General features: G+C 33.2%; 1 protein-coding gene across 1 annotated transcript; it reads right to left on the minus strand.

Annotated features, from left to right (window-relative positions):
• Nucleotides 1–15,275: 15,275 nt before the first annotated feature.
• LOC126654957 (transcription factor RAX3-like) lies at nt 15,276–16,807 on the minus strand. Its single transcript, XM_050348963.2, has 3 exons — nt 16,508–16,807; nt 16,163–16,292; nt 15,276–16,081 (listed from the first exon to the last, which is right to left on the minus strand). The coding sequence occupies exons 1-3, from the start codon at nt 16,641–16,643 to the stop codon at nt 15,355–15,357; spliced, it is 993 nt and encodes a 330-aa protein (XP_050204920.1). The 5' UTR covers nt 16,644–16,807; the 3' UTR covers nt 15,276–15,354.
• Between the last annotated feature and the right edge of the window lie 147 nt (nt 16,808–16,954).

Consider the following 16,954-nt stretch of genomic DNA (forward strand, 5'->3'; position numbering starts at 1 on the left):
TTAATGTTACATTGATTATGATCTTGCTTAATGTAGAGGTTAAAGAGTTTTAGAAGTTTGATTGCTTGAGAAATTGGTTTCGTGAATAATGGTTTAAGAGTTTAGTTTTTGTTTTGGTTTCCATGATTCTGTTCATGGCTTAGGAGGGAAAATTGTTTGTTTGATTTAAGAAGATGGTTATTTAGCCATTGTGATTATCTTACTATTTTGGTTAAATCAAATTAATCCCTCAAGTTGTTTTTAGCTATGATATTATTTGATAATGATTGTTATAATTGTTTTAATTGACCACTTGAATACGATAATTATTTTAATAATCTAAATTAATATAATTACTCGGGTAATTATGTTTAATTTTGCTTGATTGTCAATTTTGACAAATTTACGATTTAACCCCTAAAAGTTTCTAAAAGTTTATTCAAGTTAAGTTTTATCTTTGGATCTTTATTTTGATTTATAATTTGGTAAACTAAGAAAAATACTTATTTATAATTTCGAATATCAAATTGGCTAAAGTACAGTTTAGTCCCTAATTGGCTAAAGTACAGTTTAGTCCCTAATTGACTAAAGTTCAATTTAGTCCCTAAACTTTTTAAAACTTAATTTAGTTAAGTTCTTGATTTGTAACTTGGGTTACTTGAAGTTAAAACTATTGGGTTCCGTTTTAAATATTAATTTATTATTTTATCAAAATTGATTTTATAATTATAAACTATGGTTTATAATTGGGTATGATTATACTTATTTTATCAAAGTGATTTTGGGAATTATAAACTCTGGTTTATATTTTGATAAAATATTTTGGGTCGGGTTAGACTTGGGTCACCCGACATGTGAGGTAGCTTGGTAGTTATTGGTAACTCGGCTAACCCAATATTTGAGGAAATGGATTTAAGTTATTATTGTCACGACCCAAAATATTGAGCCGCAACCGGCGCTAGGGAACGGGAGTGGTAGCTCCGGAACCCGTAGCAAGCCTTAAATCACTATTAATTTTTCGCAAATAATAAACAAACAACGGTAAACAACGGAAGCCAATATACATATATAACACATAAACCATTATTTACACTAACTGTTCAAAACCTCGCGGGCTCTAGTTACCGTACCCTGTACGAACTGGCCTCGCGGTACTATATCCATCAGTTAGTGTATCCAACATATCACCGGCATCTGGTGCCGTGAATGAAACATAAATATAAACAAGACAGCAAGTATTATGTACAATCAAAATGTACTGCTGTCTAGACTACGACTCTGTCACACGGGACCACTACTGCAGCATTCACAGAAGTCAGAAACTATACATATACAACTGACTTCTGGACTTCAAAATTGGCCTCTAGCTAAGTCCACACACTAAGTACCTGAAAGACATCAAAGGTGAGGGGTCAGTATTTGGGAAAATACTGAGTGAGTTTGCATTTACTAACGGTATTATTATAGAAATATAGCATCGCATTTTAAATCAACATTAATACAAAAATACATATGAACAAGTACTCGATCCTTTCGAAACTAAAATCCTGAAACATAACGTAACTCACTATTATTCAAATCATACTGATTCCAATAGTCTGACCCGGGAGCGTTCACGTTCAACCACGTCAATCAGAATATATCTCTTAATCCCAAAGTGGCACTAGATACGGGGCTCAGGTTACTCTAACCGAGTTCACTCTCGTGGGGCTCAGGTTATTTTAACCGAGTTCACTCTCGTATCAAATTCATATTTTAACTTTCATAATCATATCATCCATGCATATCAGATCGTACCTCATAATCAGACACGCTAGACTGACACATTACCGGTGATCACACAGCCTATTGACACCCAATAGGTAGCTAGTTTCGTTGGATCGTATACTAGGTTCTTGTACGTAAAAACTTATTCAAAACATATAACGTATCAGTAATTCAAATATATATAATGCGATGCATATCAACAACATATAGATAGTAATACCAAAATAGTATCAATTGATAATACACGAAAGTAAAATGCAACTCACAGTGACCGCAATCCAATCAATAATGTGGACGATGAAATGATATGCCCTCGCTATCCCACGTCTACTGACCTCTCTGCTCGCTGACACGTCTGATAAATAATTAACGTTTAATGATTAGACGTGAATCTCGTATTCCTATACGTATAATACTTTTAAGTTTTAAGGTTTAGTTTCATTTCGATGAAGTTTTAAGGAGTTTTCAAGGCAATGTGCAGGTGCTGCCTGCACACTGACACTGTTTAGTAAAACGACGATCTCTCCCAATTGAACCGTTGGATCGAGCTGAAATTTGACAGACGCGTTCCTAAGAGGCAAATCTATAAACTGACCGTTGGGATTTTGAATCTGCCAAGTTTAGGGTAGTGTGCGAACGCACACAGTGAGTGTGCGAACGCACACCCTAAAACTTAGGGAGTGTGCGAACGCACACTCAATGTGTGCGAACGCACACTCAATGTGTGCGAACGCACACTCATGACAGCCCCCCCGGAAAGTCGTTTTCCGGGGCTTTTCAGCTATCCCGACGTGCTATACATCCAACTATACAAAACCCGCATCTCGGTTTTCATTAAAACGCTATAATAACTTCAAAAACGTCAAATTCAATCCAAACAAAATCCTAACTCAAAACAGCCCTTTACTATCCAAATTTAACATCCAATATGAAAGAATTACCTTATAACGGAGTTTGGGATTGATAGAGGACGGGATTCTGAAGAAATCGCCGCGAAAATCACTCGAATCGGACGTCGAACGGAGAAACGGCGGCGAAACGATCGAGAACGATGATTTGCTTCTGGAGCTTTCCTTTCTCTTCTGATTTCTTCATTCAAATGGAAATCTCATATATGTATGGTTAAAAGTATGTTTTAATCCCTCTTTTCTTCCTTTGTTACAACTTATCCTTAAAACTTTTCTTTTGTACGATTTAGTCCATAACTAAATCGTTGACTTCTCTTATTATAACTTATACGTATTATTTATATCCAATAAATAATACGAAGCTCGATATCAATACTTTCCCGTCAAAACTTATAAATTTTCATTTTTCGACACAAAGTGGCTAAATTACCACTTTGGTCCCTGTACTCTATTTTGGGCTTTTCTTGCCATTTTTCCTCTTAGAATTGAAGTATGATATTAATTTCTCCGCAATAATCCTTTCCAAAACCGACCTACTAAAACTTATTTATCGGAAAACTTTCCGATTTTTGCCACTCTGGCAAATCCAAACTGGACACATGATCCAATTAGATAATTAAATATTTTGGGATATTACATTCTTCCCCCTTATAAAAATTCGTCCTCGAATTTTCATAAAACTTGTTGGGACTTTAAATTATTCTTATATCTTCCTTGACGTCCATTACTATGTGTCAATCATAGCTTTTTCTTTTACTTTAACTCTTAGCTTTCCGCCTAAAGCTGTGACCTTACACTTATCACTAATCGATTATCTATCTTGCTCATAGTAGTCTCTTATCATAGCATAGCTGAGAATCTTCTTATTGTTACTCTCGTCTCGTCTCTTTTCGTCATCTACAACTAGTCGTGATCTTCCTGGTCATCATTAGCGTCGACTAATCCTCACTTGATACTTTCCAACTTTATTGTCTCATTCTTAGTCGTCATCGAGTCGCTACTTGTCTCTTTTATACGTGAATAGTCACGACGTACTGATTACACCTTTAATGACATACTTACTTTATTCATATTCCTATGAATATTTTCTCTGGTAATCATAACTTGCAGTTATGATCTTTCCTATCGTCTGTAGTTATCACTTTCCTTTCTTAACTGGTTCTTGTCATTTTCCACTCTTTGTTGTCATTCTCTGACACTTCATTCTTCATTAACCAATCTTTCTCAACTTACACTATGTTTAATACTTTCACTTTCTCTTAACGTAACTAAACTTGATACTCTTTTCACTATCTTCCATTTCTCTTTCCTTTGCTCCTTTAATCTATCGTGAACTTCACGTCGTTCTGTTGGTCGTGATCCTTCATCCTTTACTGTTGTCCTAAACGTTTCATTTCCCGTTACTTTTAATCGTATGGCTTGTACAGTTGCCTTTGTTACTAATACTATTCGTATTCTTATCCTTTTCACTTCTCTCTCATTACCCTTTTAAGGTATGTTTCGAGTCTTTTATTGACTTTCCAGTCAAAGCTGTCTTACCTTTGTGTTACCGTTCCTTTTTCATGATGATCTCGTAAGAATCTCATATGTTTCTTTAACATTTAACTATTTCAAGAATCCTTATCGTTAGTTAGCCTTTGCTTAACTTCATCTTTACCTTTAATCTTTAACAGATTCAGTAGATTCTTAATAACTTATTTACTTTCTTTATCGTTATTCCTTCTTACTGTATAAACAACTTTCTTTTTCATCTTACACTTCTACTTCTTGCTTCAGAGTAGTTTCACTATTTTATTCTCACCCTTCAAGGTATTGGCTCAATACTGGTTATGATTGTTTCTTAGTTTGTCCTTATTCTGTTTTTTCATCTTCTTCTTGAAGTGTTTTCCGCTTATTCTTAACATTTTAGATTGTACTAGACTTTGTGTTTCCCATAATTAGGGAATAGTTCAGTTTTATTGTCCTATATACCTTATGCTTCTTCAGCATTTATGTCCAGACTCTAGTTATCTTTTAAACAACTTATTTTCTCTGTACTAGTATCATCTCTCGTTCTTATGACACCGTGGCTTCTTAGATACAGTTCACTTCTACCTGTCCAATAGCAATGAAATATCATCCTATCCTTTACTTATTGTATCCGTTACATCTTTCCTTCATTTATAATTGCTCTGCTACTGCCGTTCTATTCTGATAATCCTTCTGATATATCTCTAGAACTTTCCACTTCTCTATTTATCTTACTGAATCTTAAGGGTATATGAGTTTCCTCATTATACTTTTGTTCATATTATCCACAATTCTTACATTTACTGACACGTATGCCTATACGTGTGCCTTTCTCCTTATACTAGAATTTTACAATTTAACTTTTCTCCTTTCTGTTAACACATCTTATAACTTTTAATGCTGATATTAGTGACTTCACTTAATATCAGTCATATAGCATCATTATCTCTTTTGATCTATCAAATTTCTAACTTTCATATCTTGCAAAATCACCTTCACATTTTGCGAAATCGTCTGCTTCATCATTTCGTATCCTTTCTCTTTCTATTTCTGTATCTTCGAACACTGATATTGATAAAGTTATATCCTTTAAATATCACTTCATGTTCATCATTTATAGTATCATCTTCTCGTTCTTAATACTTTCAATTTCTTTCCTCCGGTGTCTCTCGATCGCTATGTTACTTACCTCAGTATAAGGATAATCATCATATCCTGCATTCTTGCGTTTACATTACGTTTCTTTCGTCTACATGACTGTTTCTCATTTCATCTTTTATTCTATCATAAGAATAAATACTGTATCCTTAGTTATTGCCAGTGCATCGCATCTTAACCGCGTATGCTCTCCAACGATATTTCCTTATTCAAATTTTACTTTAATCTCGTTTGTTTTATCGCAATTAATCGTTAATAAGGCTTTGTTCTGTTATTGGGGTTTATTTTACGACTCTTATTCTTATTTTATTAAGAATCTTTTATTATTCGTCGCAGAGTTTCGCATCTGAGTTCACTCATCAAACAAAAGATTTCAAAACATCCTTTGGCTGGCCAGCTCTTTTAAATCACTTTTCATAAATCGTTTGAAATCATTAGTACAATTGTGGCTCAGAGTGATGACATCTCTCATCACCAAAGAGTTGCTCAAAATCGCATTTTTCTATATTATTATAAAGATATGATGCATGATCTACATTTCGAAAATCATTTTCTTATGCATTCTTATCGTGATTATGCAATGTCATATGCAATGTCTGAGCACAATTGTATTTTGAAAAATCTTAAATTTTCTCATAAAATCGTAAGTTACTCTAGATTGTACACTCTGCGACTATTAACAGTTTTCTTTATACTTATTGGGTATATTTTAAATTTTTGTATTGCTGTCACTTTCTGTCACCTTTCTGACTATTCGTCTGTCATATCATTTCTTTCTTCATATCTCCAATAACTTAATTTAATTCAACATTTTCTACTGCTGTAATCACCACATCTACTTCTGCAACATTCTATTGCTGTAAAAACGCAGGTACCGATGTTTCACATCGATTCCCTGTCGATAATCCATCTCTTCCTTCACAACTTCTAAAACGTAATATAGGAATTACGTTTACAACAAATGTATTATATGGTGTTTATTATGTTATTGCTTTTGTAAATTATGTTTATATATTCTTTTATTAGTCGCGTGTTTAACAACAGCGCTTCCTATAGGTCCTTACTTCTCTGAGGTATTATCCTATAGGTACATTCTACTCGTTATGCTCTATCATGCATGCAGTAAACATATACACAACAATGCAACATATAAACACAAATACTCAAAGCATATTAATCATTTATACCTAAGGGTGCCTGATGTAGAACGCTAGGTTTCTTAATAACTATTCCAGTGTGTCGACCCTTAACTCTTCTACTGGAGTTGACTCCGCCTCTATGCACGGAGTGGGGGTTAGTCCTAATACCAGAGGATCGACTATTATAGTCTGGATAGAATGCAAGTTCCAAAAAGTAGAGTCGAACAGGATTTCCATCCCACTCGCGGTCAGCCTCGATCTTACGGGCCATCATAGTGAGCGTCTCAAAGTGCTCGAGAACATATTCATATAGCTCATCAAATTCGAGTCCCAAACCCCTAACGTATCTACGGTTAATCGTCCTATTGTCTTCATTAAGGTCTGGAACTCTTTTGTCCACGCGCAAAAAGTCAGAGGAATACAGTCCCACTGGTAGTATTCCTCTAGAAAAGGAGCGCATTTGCCTCCTAACCTGATTCAAAACCACTTGTGGCTGGCCATTTACTAGCCCTCCATCTTCTCTCAAATTGCGGTACCTCCGCACATTGGACCAGAAATATTCACTTCGGTACTCCTCAACGTCTGACTCATCTAACAATTCTTCTTCTTCTAAGTCCTCCTCTGGATCCTCCTCAGGATTCTCCTCACTTTCTTCACTATATTCTATCTCTGATGAGTGAGTTCTACCTCTAACCCTAGAAGAACTATCAATTTATGATACTGACATGAAACCATTCTGATATATCTCAGATGATCTCCCAATATCTATGTGGAATCCATTCTGGTGGATTCCAGATGGTCCGCCTACTTCGTTATGAAATCCATTCTGGTATATAGGAGGCGCTTCCTCCTGTTTCTCTGCAGCATGTAGTTGAGCTCCATTTTGCCCAGACATGCTAAAAAGAAACAATTCCTAATGTCACTGACCATCTGAGCCCCTTTTTCCTCTTTTAACTTCCATATCAACTTATAAAGTGCTATAAACATTTAACATTCAATCAATCTGTATGTAATTCGCAAATACGTAATCACTGAATACCCCTTGCACAAGTAATAAACACTTAGTTGCCTTAGCCGCTCACATTTGCAAACATTTAACCATTTCTATTTCTTAGCATAAGCAACAAATACTTAGTTGCCTTAGTCATCCGTATAAAGAGATACTAGTCACTTGCTAGCTTAATAGTCCTGGTTTGCGCGCGTTATGCCATATACTACTAATGCACAGATCAAATGAATGCAAACAACTAAGGTTTGACTCTCTTGCTGCAGTAGTTCCTAGGTTTACTTACTGACAGAGTTTCACAATTCAGACAGACATCCAAAACAAACTAGCAGTGGTAACTGGACCAACTGCTCTCAAACAATCATCAAAACAAACTTGCAGTGGTAACTGGACCAACTGCTCTGATACCAACATTGTCACGACCCAAAATATTGAGCCGCAACCGGCGCTAGGGAACGGGAGTGGTAGCTCCGGAACCCGTAGCAAGCCTTAAATCACTATTAATTTTTCGCAAATAATAAACAAACAACGGTAAACAACGGAAGCCAATATACATATATAACACATAAACCATTATTTACACTAACTGTTCAAAACCTCGCGGGCTCTAGTTACCGTACCCTGTACGAACTGGCCTCGCGGTACTATATCCATCAGTTAGTGTATCCAACATATCACCGGCATCTGGTGCCGTGAATGAAACATAAATATAAACAAGACAGCAAGTATTATGTACAATCAAAATGTACTGCTGTCTAGACTACGACTCTGTCACACGGGACCACTACTGCAGCATTCACAGAAGTCAGAAACTATACATATACAACTGACTTCTGGACTTCAAAATTGGCCTCTAGCTAAGTCCACACACTAAGTACCTGAAAGACATCAAAGGTGAGGGGTCAGTATTTGGGAAAATACTGAGTGAGTTTGCATTTACTAACGGTATTATTATAGAAATATAGCATCGCATTTTAAATCAACATTAATACAAAAATACATATGAACAAGTACTCGATCCTTTCGAAACTAAAATCCTGAAACATAACGTAACTCACTATTATTCAAATCATACTGATTCCAATAGTCTGACCCGGGAGCGTTCACGTTCAACCACGTCAATCAGAATATATCTCTTAATCCCAAAGTGGCACTAGATACGGGGCTCAGGTTACTCTAACCGAGTTCACTCTCGTGGGGCTCAGGTTATTTTAACCGAGTTCACTCTCGTATCAAATTCATATTTTAACTTTCATAATCATATCATCCATGCATATCAGATCGTACCTCATAATCAGACACGCTAGACTGACACATTACCGGTGATCACACAGCCTATTGACACCCAATAGGTAGCTAGTTTCGTTGGATCGTATACTAGGTTCTTGTACGTAAAAACTTATTCAAAACATATAACGTATCAGTAATTCAAATATATATAATGCGATGCATATCAACAACATATAGATAGTAATACCAAAATAGTATCAATTGATAATACACGAAAGTAAAATGCAACTCACAGTGACCGCAATCCAATCAATAATGTGGACGATGAAATGATATGCCCTCGCTATCCCACGTCTACTGACCTCTCTGCTCGCTGACACGTCTGATAAATAATTAACGTTTAATGATTAGACGTGAATCTCGTATTCCTATACGTATAATACTTTTAAGTTTTAAGGTTTAGTTTCATTTCGATGAAGTTTTAAGGAGTTTTCAAGGCAATGTGCAGGTGCTGCCTGCACACTGACACTGTTTAGTAAAACGACGATCTCTCCCAATTGAACCGTTGGATCGAGCTGAAATTTGACAGACGCGTTCCTAAGAGGCAAATCTATAAACTGACCGTTGGGATTTTGAATCTGCCAAGTTTAGGGTAGTGTGCGAACGCACACAGTGAGTGTGCGAACGCACACCCTAAAACTTAGGGAGTGTGCGAACGCACACTCAATGTGTGCGAACGCACACTCAATGTGTGCGAACGCACACTCATGACAGCCCCCCGGAAAGTCGTTTTCCGGGGCTTTTCAGCTATCCCGACGTGCTATACATCCAACTATACAAAATCCGCATCTCGGTTTTCATTAAAACGCTATAATAACTTCAAAAACGTCAAATTCAATCCAAACAAAATCCTAACTCAAAACAGCCCTTTACTATCCAAATTTAACATCCAATATGAAAGAATTACCTTATAACGGAGTTTGGGATTGATAGAGGACGGGATTCTGAAGAAATCGCCGCGAAAATCACTCGAATCGGACGTCGAACGGAGAAACGGCGGCGAAACGATCGAGAACGATGATTTGCTTCTGGAGCTTTCCTTTCTCTTCTGATTTCTTCATTCAAATGGAAATCTCATATATGTATGGTTAAAAGTATGTTTTAATCCCTCTTTTCTTCCTTTGTTACAACTTATCCTTAAAACTTTTCTTTTGTACGATTTAGTCCATAACTAAATCGTTGACTTCTCTTATTATAACTTATACGTATTATTTATATCCAATAAATAATACGAAGCTCGATATCAATACTTTCCCGTCAAAACTTATAAATTTTCATTTTTCGACACAAAGTGGCTAAATTACCACTTTGGTCCCTGTACTCTATTTTGGGCTTTTCTTGCCATTTTTCCTCTTAGAATTGAAGTATGATATTAATTTCTCCGCAATAATCCTTTCCAAAACCGACCTACTAAAACTTATTTATCGGAAAACTTTCCGATTTTTGCCACTCTGGCAAATCCAAACTGGACACGTGATCCAATTAGATAATTAAATATTTTGGGATATTACAATTATTTATTTATTATTTAAGTAATATTTTTCGGAACGGATTTTAAAGCGGAAACCCAATAGACTTTGCTTAATTATTTGAGTATTGTGTTACTCGATGTGATTAATTTTGACTCGGGTCATTACGTGATTAATTGTTCATTCTATTCTTACTACGTTTATGCTTGACTCGGTATTGTGCTAGTCCTATGTGGTGTCTAGTATTCTTAGAGTTAGGGGTTGAATGGATTTTAACTTATATATTGTTTTAGACCCGTCGACTACTCGTACTTCGGAGTCTACGCAGGGTTAGCTGTTTGCCAAGATTCACGTGGATAAGCAAGCAGTGAGTTTGTAGTGCTATTTACCGCTTTATTAAGTACCGCATCATATTTTAATATTATAACTATTTTTGAATTGTTTTAAGCGATTATGGATCTGGATTGAAACGAGCTACTCGATAGGCTTGTATCGAGACTGTGTGCACCAGTATATACTCTGTGATCGGCAGACTATGGTCTTGCTTACGCTGGTAATTTGACGAGGATTTGTTCCCGTCCACTCTGGGTTTATTTTTCAATATGCTATGTCATACTTACGCTGGGATCATTTCAATACTGTTATTCCGTAATCATATTATATTAGTATAAAAGGTTTTGATTTAAGGGTTTTTAAACTTAATAAATGTAAATAGTATTGCGAACTCATCTCAGTATATCTGACCCCGTTGTTTTCCCAAATTTTCCAGGTTTATGATTTGAAAGCTGGTCCACTCCGATTCTTTTGATTCCTCGGAAGTTTTTATGTTATTTAACTAGTTACTGTTTTCGAACTCTTAGACCGCAGTAGAACTAGTTTATATATTACATTTGTTATTGCAATTGGGATAGTCGATTAGACCGATTAATTATTATTAGCATGTTTACACTGGAATATTTTATTATTATAATTAAGGCATGCTGTGGAATATTTCAGATATCTAAGTTATTTATAATAGAACTGTATTATAAATTGCTAGACTTAGGTTGGAGTCTCGGTTGCCCCCGAGCAAATTTCTGCAGGTTTAAATGTTTATTTGATTTCCGCGAGGCTTGCTACGGGTTTTGGTACAACCATACCCATACCCTAGCGCCGGTCACGATTCATGAAATTGGGTCGTGACAATATTTGTTTGTAATTGTGCAGATAAATAGAAGACGTCTCCCCCCCCATAAAATACATTTCAAATTAAAAAGGCTTAGCTTATCCTAAAATTTCTATTTTTTTTTATTTCGTCCCTAAGCGTTTTTATTTCTTTACTTGATCTCTGTACTTTCGAAAATAATTTTATAAAATTTTTGTTTTTTTACTTAGTCCCTATACTTTTAAAAATAATTTTACTTGATCTTTCACACTTCTACATTTTTATTAACAAAAGGACTTTATAAAATTGTTTTCAAAAGTATATGGATCAAATAAAAAAACAAAAACCTTTAGAGACGAAGTACAAAAAAATAAAAAATACAGAGATCTTATAATAAATTATGCCAATTAAAAACTAAACTTTGATGAAAAATATTTCTAGAACGAGGAACTCTTTGCTAGAAAATGAATAAATAAACTTCAACGAATATTTATTTTGATCCTTCAATTTAAAATTAAAGATTTTAAATATTTTAAATTTATGGTTTTATAAAAATTCTACTTGTCAAATTTTTGAGTGAGTTACACCAAAATTGACTAGCTGAAGATTTTTTTCTTTTAAGGCCGCGGATTTTTTTTATTATTATTTTTATTTTAAATTACAAAGTTAGAATAAATATTTATCATCAACATATATTTAGTTTGTCTAAAAAGGTAATACTATATATTTTATTCTCCTCTACTATAATGCTTGATCTTGATTAATCCTGCTATGAGCCCACCAAAGACCCGGTCAATTTTTGTATATTTGTGCTTTTCTAATCTTTCTTTTGACTTAATAGCACAGACGCAGTTGGCCATATTTTTCCAACAAAAGTCTACGGTTTGCTTTCAAGTTGGTAACATTTATCATATAATTGTTACAGAATGTAATCCTCAGGTTTCATAGGTCTATACAGGGTTTAGTATTTATAGTTTTGGACATGATATTAATTTTTCTAGTAATAGAACTTTAAGTTTGTAAAATATATTGGTAAAGTGTATTTTTTCACCAAGTACTGTAGACATTTTTCATATATAGCATAATATTATAATTTTTAGTATTCGGGTCTAATATTTATGTAAATCATGCCAAATATGTACACTTGTCAGTTAAAGGATCCATAAAAATAAAATATAATTTGATCTTGTAATTATATTTACAATAAATGAATCCATAACTTAATTATTTTAATAAAAAAATAATGTTATTGACTAGTGAATAAACTTTTTTGACGAAAAATAGATGATAGAAAGTAGAAACTTCTTGATAAAAAAACATATTGATTCTTTTGATTTTTTTATTTTATTTACTTTTTGTATCATTGGAAAAGAGCAGCGTTTACTTTTGTTTGTCATGTAGTCACCAAATTTTAATTTGTTTCAATTTGATTGTCAAATTTTAATTTTATTTTAGCGGGAGATTTTCCCAAAAATTCATGTGTACAACAGACGGATTTTACTGTTCGTTCCCTTAAAATTCACTACAACAGATTCAATTTTTAGCGACCAAAAATATTTTTTGCCAAAACTTAGATTCTCGTCATCAAAAGATTCAGAGACCAATTAATTTCATCGCCCAAACCGTCGCCATAAAGGATCGCCGATTTGTAACGGCGACCAAATAACTTTAATTCATCGTAAATTACAAATTGGTCGATAATCAATTGACTATAGACTGTGAAATTTATAATATACATACATGATAAATAGTTATCATGTATGTATATTTTGGTCCAAAAATTATAAATACATTATATATTTTTATGAAAAAGCAAACTAAACCTTGTTTCCACATGGCAAAGATGCAAAATCCTACTATCACGTATAGTTTTTGACGGTAAAATTTTCAGTTGAAATGAAATTAAAAGTTACATAACTAGAATGAAAAGAATATACATTTAATCACAAAATGCTATAAAATGACACTACTAATATCTTGTCAATCAGTTATCCGTATGTTTTCACTTTCAATAAGTAATTAATCAGCATGACCTATTAGTAATGTGTAAAAGTGGCAATTTATATTGTATCGATACAAATACCAGAAAACAAAACACTTGAAAATACATATAGCGAAATAATGTTATTGTAAGATTCTTTTTATGTTAAATTTGAAATGTTATGCTTAAAACATCAAATTTTCTATGCATTTTTAAAAGGTCTAATCACTCAAAAGCCTTCCATTTTTTTTTTTTTTCCAACTACATTCTGACATAGGAAAACTCTCTAAAAAAAATATTGATCAAATGAAGTATCGTGTTACTTTCGTGACGATTAATGGCAGCTATTGGTTTCTAATTCGAATCGAAGTACATGAGATGACATATAAATAGCATGTGCTTTCACACCTCTTAATTCTTATTTATCAGACATTAAGATAACACTAAAAGCATGCAGCCATTTTTGGATGCCCTACGTTGCTACACCCCACTCAGTCATGGCCAAAATACAACAAAGCTTTTCTTCCCACTTACTTACTTTTTATATAATTTCCTTTCTAAAGACTTGATGAGTTTATTTTGTGATCGTTGGTTAGAGATAATAAAATTATAGTACAAGTTAAAGTCTGTTTAATAATTTATATTTTTTTATTAATTGATTACTTAATATGGTATATATTAAAATTGGCCTAAAGATAAAAAAAATCCAAACCTTTACGACTTGTTGCAATTATATCCAAACCTTTTAATTTTTACAATAATATTCAAATTGTATTTTTTTGTTGCAATAATATCCAAATTGCATTTTTTGTAGCAATAATAGTCAAATTGATGGCTAAACTTGTTGTTTTCAATTAAAATATTAGGCTATTATTATGTTTTAATGTATAATAATATACCAAAAAATGGCAAAAAATTTAAAAAAAATCACATAAAAAGTGCAATTTGAATATTATTACAACAAAATAATGCAATTTGGATATTATTACAAAAATTAAAAGGTTTGGATATAATTGCAACAAGTCGTAAAGGTTTGGATTTTTTTATCATTAAGCCATTAAAATTTCTATGATTAAAAGATGTACAGTTTGAACTCTATGTTCCTTTACAACTTAAAAATTAAACATCAAGAATATTTCAAAAATTTGGCTCTACTAGAACGTTCCAGAAGCGGTATGAATATGTTAAAAATCAAGTCTAATTTTATTTGGGTGACCCTTTGATGGTTAGAAAAGTCCTAGTCTATGACTGTATAATTACAGCTCTTATAATTTCTTTTAAAATAGTTCACTCAATGTGTTGAGAGATTGTTTATCTTTGTAATTTTTATTATTATTAATGGAAGTTTTAACCTTTCAAAAAAAAATTAAAAATAAATATATATTTATTCACGTCTCAAGACTAAAATTATTTGACAAAATATAATTATCTATCTATGACTATATTTCGTTAGCAAATATATTATAATTTTAAGACTATATTAATTTGATCTATTATTTTCACGATTTTTATTAAATATATTCAAAATTTGTCGATTTGTTTAGAACTGGCGTGCTGTAATATTATACGTCCATATGTATAAAATTTATCCCGCTTAACATTAATAATAATTTTTACACATCATATATAAACTAAGTAGATATATTTGACAACACTTAAAAAATAATGAATTACAAAATTTGAAAATAATGATAAATTTAGCAAACGAGGTATAATTGTGTATTAAAGGTAATAAAATTATTGTTAAAATTTAATATTTAAATTTTTTGAGTGAACTGATTAATTTCTTAGTGCAGTTTCAAGCTATACAAGATGATTTGCAGTCGGTAATTACTAGTAGTAATTTTGGTCAAGATAATGAAAAAAATTCATAGAAGTCAAATTAAATTGATTAATGAAAGCAAAATTAACAAAAACAAAACAAATAAACATAATGTCCTATTAAAACAAATTCAATAAATTAATTTACACCATATTACTATTATAGCTATAGCAAATGGTACGTTACTGTGACCCAAAATAACTTGAAACTTCAAAACAAGAATGATCTTCTACTGGTAAGCTTTGTAACCGAGTTTCAAACTCAGTAACAACTCGAGGATCATAACCCTGAAAATTACTGCTCACCACATTTCCCCAACTTTCGCCGGAGCTAGCACCACCGTGTTTGCCACCATTGACGACCATCTCCGATGATCCATAGAAGCTTTCAAGTTCTTCTAATCGCAGCTGATCATTATTATTAATAATATTTGTGTAGCCCAACAGTACTTCGTCTAGCTCCACCGGAAACCCGTTCTGTTCTTGAAACATACCTCCGGTGGAAGTCATCGACGCCTGATCGGCCGATGAAGAAACCATGTTCATTGAGCTTGCATAAATATTAGTAGTGGTCATATTTGACGACGATTCTTGAATATTATCGTCACTAAATCTTCCTCCGAGCTTGACTAGTAAGCTTCTGAGTGAATCTTGATCCGAGAAATGAGATTCATGGCTGTGGATTTGATTCGGCACTACCGGCATGAAAGTTTCCGGTACCACTGACGGCGGAAGTTGTATCTCCGGCCAGCAAGGAGGAGCTATGAAACTCTGGTTTTCTTTCTTGATTCGTCGCGCTTGCTGTTGTTTTCTTTGCTTACCTAATAATTTCTTTTTAAGCCTTGTGTTCCAATAGTTCTTGATATCATTATCGGTTCTTCCGGGTAACTGAGCGGCAATAATAGACCACCTAAAATATTTGATATAGACAAATTAAATTTAAATAAATACACAAAAAAAAAATTAAATTAGTTGTTAATTAATTAATTACCTGCTTCCAATACTTATATAAAGACTACAAATGAAATTATCTTCCTCCTCTGAAAACCCTCCATGCTTAATATTTGGCCGGAGATAATTTAACCATCTAAGCCGACAACTTTTGCCACATCTCTTCAAACCTATACATAAATATCAATCATATATAAAAATTAATTTCAAATCTAAAACCAACTATCAAAAAATAAAAACTATGTTATAAGAATAGATTATAAAAACTATGTTATAAGAATAGATTATATATATATAATTTCATACTTTTAAAAGCGTTTTTAAAAATAGAAACTGAAACGCTGAAATGAAAATTCGAGAAATTTCCGTACATATATATATATACCTATTTTTTGGGGTAGGGCAATCCAGTTACCACCAGTGCCATTGTTGTCAATATAGTCTTTGAGCTTAGCATCTTCTTCAGGTGACCATGGACCTTTTTTGACATTAGCTTTATCACAGCAAGGAGCTCTGCCCATGATTAGGGTTAGGTCAAGTTCTAAGGTTAATCAGCTTAATTTCTCTCTGTGTTCTTGATGATGATTATAGTAATGGAGAGGTATATATATAATGAGAGAGCTATAAGAGTGAGAATGTAGAAGAAAGCTGCCTGGAGAAAACAATGTATGGAAAATAAGATAATAGAATAAACAAAGAATTCAAAAAGTTGATTAGAAAAAAATTAAAATGTTTGGAAACTTTATGGATTAAATTATTTAATAATGAAATGAGAGAATAGTAGACGAAGGTTTTTCTGATTTGTCCTTCTTATTAGTCTAGAATCTATAAC

The sequence above is a fragment of the Mercurialis annua genome, linkage group LG7, assembly GCF_937616625.2.
Source record: "Mercurialis annua linkage group LG7, ddMerAnnu1.2, whole genome shotgun sequence".
In the NCBI taxonomy this organism is placed as follows: domain Eukaryota; kingdom Viridiplantae; phylum Streptophyta; class Magnoliopsida; order Malpighiales; family Euphorbiaceae; genus Mercurialis; species Mercurialis annua.

Bases quoted from the DNA above. Each gene is read 5' to 3' on its own strand.
- LOC126654957 (XM_050348963.2), bottom strand. From the start codon at position 16,643: ATGGGCAGAGCTCCTTGCTGTGATAAAGCTAATGTCAAAAAAGGTCCA. The intron at 16,293-16,507 runs GTATATATATAT...ATTTATGTATAG, and splicing joins TGCCCTACCCCAAAAAATAG to GTTTGAAGAGATGTGGCAAA. The intron at 16,082-16,162 runs GTAATTAATTAA...CAAATATTTTAG, and splicing joins TATATAAGTATTGGAAGCAG to GTGGTCTATTATTGCCGCTC.